Genomic DNA, 8,092 nt, shown 5'->3' with positions numbered 1-8,092 from the left:
ATTATATCTGCGATTTGCAGGTTAATTGAAAAAAGCGAAGAAAAGAAAACCCAGAGAGAGAAACGAGTTCTCCTTCGCTTTATCTGCTCTGATAAGAGCTATCGCACCAAGTCTATCGCAAGCGCTACGGGCACTTGGCAAAACACGTAACTCCGCCGATCTGCTAAGGCAGTCAAGAGAAAGGAGAAGGGCATTTGATAGGAACTGACTTTTCTGTGCCGGCCTCAGCACCAGCGTTATCAACACCCTTTATAAAGAATTGTATCTGCTGCAGGTTGATAGTGGTGAGCAGGGGCTTTCATCGGTATAGGAAGTGATCTCGGTGACCTTCAGCGGAGAAGAAGGTATAAAAACCAAAGCGTTTTTCTTGGGCGACTGTTTGGGCACCAGTTGAATTTCTTCATTTCCAAGGAGGACACGTTTTGGGGAAATTCTGTGAGAAAATGGCAACTTTAAATGAAAAAAAGACCTGCAGCGAACGGATGGAAAATTTTCGTCGATTTGTCTGGAATCCAGAAACAAAGCTCTTTATGGGAAGGACCTTAATTAACTGGGGTAGGTTTTCACACGCAAGAGTCTTCTCTTCCTTCTGGGAGGCTTAAAAATCTTGGGGGGAGGGGTCATCCTAATGAATGGGACATCATGTACCGGTAGCTGTGCTGTAATTGTTGAAAAGATCGGTTCTCATATATGCTTCTCAGCCACTATTAGAGTGGCCCTGTAAGTTGAGGCAATTAGATCGAAACATCGATCCGAGTAGTTCCTGCAAACGTAAGAAGACTTTAAACTGATTTTGGATCAAACACTTCAAAAGGACAAAACTTAACACATTGAGTTAACTTACTAATAGCTAAGGGGGATGACTACAGTATGGTTCTGACATTGACAGCTATAGGGGGTTCTGGTATACAGAGAATTTTGCTAAATTGGTGGGTTTTGCCCAATTCCCTGGAAACGCGTTTTGCTTTTCTGAAATTCCTTTCTACATTATTGTCTGCTCAGTAGATCTCCTCTCTTATCCCCGCGTGCTAATGCAAACTTGTGTCTACGATGACGATGTGTTTTCCGATCTACATCCTGGGAAGGGCAGCCCTGACCATCATAAGGAAGGTCCCTGCTCTTCCCACAGACCGTAAGAGCAGCTCCAAGTTTCCAGGGGATTTTTTTCTGCCGTGATGCCCTTGAGCATAGCTTGTCTGCCATTCTTAAAACGAGAATTTTACAGAAAATCAAACCAAAACGTGAGTCCTTCTACTTTGGAGAGAAGAGATTCTGTGAAGCACCGATGATTACAGGGAGTGGTTTCTGACAGCCCCCCCAAAATACTCGCTGGCTGCTTGTAGGGCACCAGCGGTGTGTAAGGCACGTTACGCACACACAGACAGAAACACAGCGTTGTTCTACATCTCACACCAGAATAAAGTAGCGAGGTAACACATTTTGCTGCGGATGATTTCAGATGTAAAAGGCAGTGAGGTGATACGGATCTAAAATCAACACACCTGAAATACTGACATCTGTCATCCAAATAACACACGGAACAACTTGGTTTCGTCAAAGAAATACCTCGGCTGTGCCACTTAGTCCATGTGTAATAAGCAGATAAATGGTCTTAATAGGTGAAGTTACTTCAAGAAGCCACACAATCTTTTAAGCTTCAAATAATCTGATCTAAGCACCAACTACTTCAAAAATCCTTGTAAAAGTGGACAAATTTACAGCCAAATTTTTCATAGAATCATAGAATGTGTTGGGTTGGAAGGGACCTTTAAAGGCCATCTAGTCCAACCCCCCTGCAGTAAGCAGGGACGTCTTCAACTAGATCAGGTTGGGTTTTTTTCCTAGAAGAAATTTTTCTAGGAGAATATTCTTCTGATGTAGAGAAAAACACCCAAAACACCAGTCCCTTCGCAGGGAAAACCACCCCAAGGCCAAGGGCAGGAAAGCAATGGCTATTCCTGCTGGGACAGTCCCGGCCGCGGAGGGATCACTGCACTGCACCGCCTTGCTTTAAAAATGGAATTTTACCCTCATTTTTTTTTCCACAGTGTGGATCAGCCTGTACTACCTGGCTTTCTACGTGGTGATGTCGGGGCTGTTCGCGCTCTCCATTTATTCTTTAATGAGGACAGTGAATCCGTACGAGCCGGATTACCAAGACCAGCTGAAATCCCCAGGTACTGCCAGGGTCCGTCAGGCTGCTACCCGGGGCCGGGCTGGGCTGAGTGGCATCGGCAGAGCCCGGGCACGAGGGGAGACAAACATGGAATAAATCAGCTCAATAAAATGTCCCCAGGCGAGCCCCGCAAAGTTTAACCTCCGCCTGAAAACACTTAAAAAAAAAAATATCGGCACATTTATTCCATTTATTCATTTTTATATATTTGTATATATAGATATTAAAAAAAATATAAATATATACAAATCTATACCTTCTCTCCCTGTGGGCAAGGGTCAGCCCCTGGGGAAACCCTGGTTTCTGCTGCAGCCCCCCCAGCAGCCTGGTGGGTTTTGGGGCACCCGGCAAGACAGAGGGGAGCTGGGGCGAGCAGCCTGGGAGGGGGGGGCGGGTATTTCTACGCTTGTCAGCAGCATGGAAAATCCCCGTGAGAGCAGGAATCCCTCCCCGCTGGGATGGGATTTGCCAGCAGCCAAAGCAAGTAAAAGTAAGACAAAGACACATGGGATTAGGAATAAAGATTTGTGGGACACGAAGTGAGACTGGGGAGGGACACGACAGTATCAGTGAGAAATCATCAGCGCGTACTGCTAAAACTCCACCCCTGTAATGGCTTGGTTTTACAATGGGAAGAAAAAAGTGACTTTTTCAAAGCTGTAGCCCTAAAAATTATTCTTGCTGCCTGTTACTGAATTTTGAAGTTTCCTTTCCCAATATTCAGTAAGTTTGGTGTTTGCTGGCAAAATAATGCCTGTAAAATATCAAGCGTGGCTTTTCCAAAAGCTATTTCTCACACTGCAGTACGATTTGTTTCTTTAACCTGACGCGACTATTGTAACTGTTATTTTTAACAAGGCCTGGGGAAATCCAGTGCAATTGCTGGAATGATTTTGCAGCTGTTCTGATAACAGCACGGATATACGTGAAAAGACGAGAGTTTAGCAGCAGCGAAAGCTTTAGGGTTTCGGTTGAACAACTCACAGCTGAGAAGGTTTCCACACGTGGTTAAATCCTCCCCAGCAAAGCCTGGGCATCTCGTACATGTACAGAAATGAGTCTTGATGAAGCATAATTGCTATTGTCAATTTAAATAAACAAATTTGTGCCTGGCACCTCTCCTCTGCTTTGCCTTCCCTTTTCTTCCCCCATGAAGGTGTAACGTTACGACCCGACGTTTATGGGGATAGAGGACTACAAATTTATTACAACGTGTCCGACAACAAAACCTGGGAAGGTTTAGTGACAACTCTTCGGACTTTTCTGACAGGTAAAAATGAGGTTTCCTGTATAGTATTTAAGAAATGTGCTGCTGCATCTCCCGAATTAAGTCTGAGGACCTTAAGTCAGCGTTGCCATTTTCTATTTGTCCTTTTGAAATCCCAGATTTTGAGTGGAAAATGCACCTTCTGAAAGGGACGAGCAAAGCCCCTCATGAATCTATAAATCAAACGCACGTAAACATGCCTATTAAAGCAGAGCTTTGCTTCAGAGCTTTTACTGTGTTTAATCCTAATAGCCTTAATAAAATAGGCCAATAGAAAGTTTGAAGGAAGAGGGAGGAAAAAGGTCTTCAAAACTAGTCTCATCTAAACTGATCTCATACTGTCCATGACTACAAATATCAAAGTGCCGTAATAAGTCTTATGAAGCTGTTGCATAATGTCATCAGAGAGTACAGTCAAAGCAGGTTAGGTGCTCCATTTGCCTGTTTATATCTTAATACGTTTAGATTCCTTTTGAGCCTTAATATCATATTTCTGTGTTTCTCACACACATATTGAGAAAAATTGTATTTGAAATTGACTTTATATGGAGCTATCAACACAAATTGCCCGCCTTAACTCAATCTGATCTCTTTTTTTGCTTTGCCTCAGTATTGCAAAACAAAAACCCCCACAAAAAATCCCAAACAATTTAAAATTTCCTCATTCCATCTAACCCCAACTTCACTTGAAGTACAGTCTCCCATGACACAACCTCCAGCCTGATATTGGGATGTGTAACTTATATATATGAAAAACTTCAGAGGGCAATTTTCCTTTCTTCCTTCACACACCTAGCATATACGCCAGCTGCTCAGCGCCTGAACATCAACTGCACCAGCGACACATACTTCATCCAGGACACCTTTGATGGCCCAAATAAAACAAAACTCTCCTGCAAATTTACCTCAGATATGCTTCAGAACTGCTCTGGCATCACAGATCCTACTTTTGGATTTCCAGAAGGACAACCCTGTTTTATCATAAAAATGAACAGGGTAAGTACAAGCTCAAGGTGCTGAATGGAAAAGAATTCACCAAAAAAAAAACCCCGACAGCTCAAGTGCCCGCTCGGGAGCTGATGCATTGTCTGCTGCCACGGTACCTACTCTCTGCTCTGTACTGGGAAGACAAATCCACGCGCTTTTCCCAAGACATCTCTGGAGTTACTAAAGAAATAGTGAGACTTGATCACCACCCCTAGGAAAATAACGTAGGGTAAAGCGCTCCCTAAACCGACTGACTCTGAAGCTTTGGGTTTCGTTTAGTTTTGTTAGCATCTCATAGCGCACTCATCCGACAAAGTCGTACGTAGAACACCTCCATTCTGCAATGCTGCGGTCCTGTGCCTTCAGCTAAGGCGTGAAGGTGTGACAGCAGCTGCCGTGATTTCAGAGAGGTGCGACTCGCACACCTTATTTCTCCAGGCTGCAAAGAAAATCTTTAGCAGAACCTATAAAAACAAAATTCAAACCTGGTGGATATTTTTTTTTTTCGGTGAAAACCATCAATGCATTTTTTTGGATAAGAAGAAAAAAGTAATCTTGCATGCCTCGTTTAATTTCTTCTGAACATAGACAAAGGCATAAGCATTTTAGTTTTGTTTTCAGGTAAGATTCCGAGCCTTCTAGTTCCATTTCAGTACGAAGTGAAGAGTTCATATTCTCCACTAGCTCCTGACTGACAAGATCACTTCACTTTTGGTTGGGCCTGCAACCTAGACTCGGGCAATGAACATTTTTAAGAATCTGTGCAAGGCCCAGCTGTGAGAGGAGAGGTGAAATGGTGGGTTTTCCCCCCGAAAAGCCTTTGCCTCCTTCAGCAAGGCTGCACGCCAGCCCCGGCAGGGGAAAGGAGCGGGGATAGTGCCTGGGGGGGCTTTACCTCCTTTCATCTTCGCTGCTACAGGACGCCACCCCACTATTTTTGTAGGATCAAATGGGACGAAGAGTTTCTGCTAAAGCCAAAGTATTCTAACAAGGCATATGATGAAAAGCACAGGGATTCAGCTTTTCCTTTATTTTCACTCAACCAGCTGCTGAAAAGAGATCCCTGGCCAAAAGCAAGCAGTACAGGGGGGCAAATGAGCTGGACGTGCCAGGAGGTGCAGCCAGGAAAGACCCTCCCTGCAGTGCCCATCCTGGGCAGCTCCGAGTCCTGATTCCTAAATATCCAGCCACAACGTTTTTTTTTCACCCAGGTACATAAGGTGAGGTGATCCGTTTGCCTTAGGCAGAACCACATTAAGCAGCATCCGAAGCTCAGTTAATTGTTTGGTTTTACCTTGAAACAATTTTCAAGATCAGTGAATGTGCGTTTTCGATTTCAGATTATCAAATTTTTCCCTGGCAATGGCACTGCGCCAAGAGTGGACTGCACATACGTGGTAAGTGTATGAGGTCCGAGCCTAAAAAATTTCAAGCACTTCAGCTCTGATAGCAAGTGAAGTGCAACTACAAGCAGAAATATTACCATGCTGCTTTGGAAATGACAGAATCACAGAATGGTAGGGTTGGAAGGGACCTCTGGAGATCATCTAGTCCAACCCCCCTGCCAGAGCAGGGTCACCCAGAGCAGGCTGCACAGGAGCGCATCCAGGTGGGTTTTGAATGTCTCCAGAGTTGGAGACTCCACCACCTCTCTGGGCAGCCTGTTCCAGTGCTCTGCCACCCTCAAAGTAAAGAAGTTCCTCCTCATGTTGAGATGGAACTTCCTGTGTTCAAGTTTGTGTCCGTTACTTCTTGTCCTGTCCCCGGGCACCACTGAAAAGAGCCTGGCCCCATCCTCCTGACACCCAACCTTTGAGTATTTATAAGCATTGATAAGATCCCCTCACAGTCTTCTTTTTTTCCAGACTAAAAAGACCCAAGTCCCTCAGCCTTTCTTCATAAGAGAGGTGTTCGAGACCCCTAATCATCTTGGTAGCCCTTTGCTGTACCCTCTCCGGCAGTTCCCTGTCCTTCTTGAACCGGGGAGCCCAGAACTGGACTCAGTGCTCCAGATGAGGCCTCTCCAGGGCAGAGTAGAGGGGGAGGATGATCGCCCTCAATCTCCTAGACACACTTTTCTTGATCATTCTGGCCAAATACCGGGAATATTCTCAGTTCTGTGCAATTTCTTGCACCAGCAGACAGCCTAGGAACAACCAAAAAAAAAGTTTGCTTTATTTTAAATCGCCTGAAAATTTGTTTTTCCGTGCTGCAAAGAACATTTGCCGTTTGCTTTCAGCTCCCGCTAGCGAAGGTCACGCCTCAGAGCAGCCCCTTCAGGCTCTTTTCAGCAGGTCCCCGTTGACTCAATTCACAACTGCTGTAAAAGAACACTTGCCGCTTTTTCCTGGCAATAGTAACAGCAGGACATTTCCACTTTCGTTTGAAAAATAAAAATAAGACCGGCGCTAAACAGGCTGCTGAGCTTGGGAGTTTTAATCCACGCTGCGCAGCTTTTAGCAGCTGCAAAACACTTGCCCGGGGCTGGCTTACAATTGCCCGGCCAACAGAGCTGCTTTCTTGCTTTACAAACAGGGTGAGGAGTCTCGCCCGCTGGAGGTGGACTACTACCCCCTGAACGGGACCTTCAACCTGCACTACTTCCCCTACTACGGAAAAAAGGCACAGGTGCGTCCTCATCGACTTCGGTATCGTTTTTCTTCATTATCTTTGGATGGAGCATCTCTCCAATCTCACAAGAATCAGAGAGGGGGCTAATTTTACAACTTTTATTTTTAAACCGGTAGTCTAAAGTTAAAGTACTTCTTTTTCTTTCCTCCTAGCCCAGCTACAGCAATCCTTTGGTAGCTGTGAAATTTCTCAACATCACGAGGAATGTCGAACTTAAAATAGTGTGCAAAATCATTGGAGCTGGAATTACCTTTGATAACGTTCATGATCCGTATGAAGGAAAAGTGGAATTTAAATTGAAAATAGAAGACTGAGCAGCAACAGAGACACCTCTGAAATACATGTGTGAAGGGTGACTTACCTATTATCACATTCATCCGTATTTATTTTCTCACTATGATTTTCGTATAAATTTATGCAAATTACAGCTCAAAGAGACATTTTCTACTGAAAGGTGACCCAGATAGCTAAAAATCAAGATACCACTCTCAGTGTGTGAAGGAGATAGGGGTTATCTCGATGTACACAGCTTACTATTTCAAGGCCACGGTATGTTGCTGCCTTCGTGCCAGTATTTGTACAAAATGAATTTCCTCTAAACGGCACAGCTGTGCCTTCAAAGAGAATAAGTGCAGGATCAAAATATCATTTTAAGTCACTTTCTAAACCGTAATAAATAATTGATGTATGATACTAAACCTTCGATATTGAGAAATAATTAGCTAGCTAGAAAAAGAAACCAATACTTTGAAATACTAGCAAGTAATATAGTTCTCAACCTCTCTTGTATAGGATGTATAAATTATAAAAGTATATTAAAATTATCTGTATCCCAGTGCATTGGTTTTTTGTACTAGTCAGCCAAGTCAAACTTTTTTTAGTTGACAGATCAATGACTGCAAAAGAAGTGAATCTGAAATCTGCCCTCTACCTTACAGATTTTATTGTACCACCTACAACTTCTGTATAACTTAATAAAAATGACCGGTAAAACTGTAACATACCGTTACATCCAGGAGAACTGTGTTCAT

At 43.8% G+C, this 8,092-nt stretch overlaps 1 protein-coding gene across 1 annotated transcript; it reads left to right on the top strand.

Moving 5' to 3' along the window:
• Nucleotides 1-443: 443 nt before the first annotated feature.
• ATP4B (ATPase H+/K+ transporting subunit beta) lies at nt 444-7,375 on the top strand. Its single transcript, XM_054220299.1, has 7 exons — nt 444-555; nt 2,049-2,177; nt 3,333-3,446; nt 4,240-4,439; nt 5,771-5,827; nt 6,966-7,058; nt 7,214-7,375. The coding sequence occupies exons 1-7, from the start codon at nt 444-446 to the stop codon at nt 7,373-7,375; spliced, it is 867 nt and encodes a 288-aa protein (XP_054076274.1).
• Nucleotides 7,376-8,092: the final 717 nt, after the last annotated feature.

Source organism: Rissa tridactyla, chromosome 1 (genome assembly GCF_028500815.1).
Source record: "Rissa tridactyla isolate bRisTri1 chromosome 1, bRisTri1.patW.cur.20221130, whole genome shotgun sequence".
NCBI classification, from domain to species: domain Eukaryota; kingdom Metazoa; phylum Chordata; class Aves; order Charadriiformes; family Laridae; genus Rissa; species Rissa tridactyla.
Note: the sequence above shows the minus strand (reverse complement) of the source record. Positions and strands in the feature narration are given on the sequence as shown.

What these genes read in the sequence shown, in the direction of transcription:
- ATP4B (XM_054220299.1), top strand. Translation starts at nt 444, where the DNA reads ATGGCAACTTTAAATGAAAAAAAGACCTGCAGCGAACGGATGGAAAAT. An exon ending in AAGGACCTTAATTAACTGGG is followed by an intron (nt 556 to 2,048) that starts GTAGGTTTTCAC and finishes TTTTTTCCACAG; the next exon opens with TGTGGATCAGCCTGTACTAC. An exon ending in AGACCAGCTGAAATCCCCAG is followed by an intron (nt 2,178 to 3,332) that starts GTACTGCCAGGG and finishes TCCCCCATGAAG; the next exon opens with GTGTAACGTTACGACCCGAC.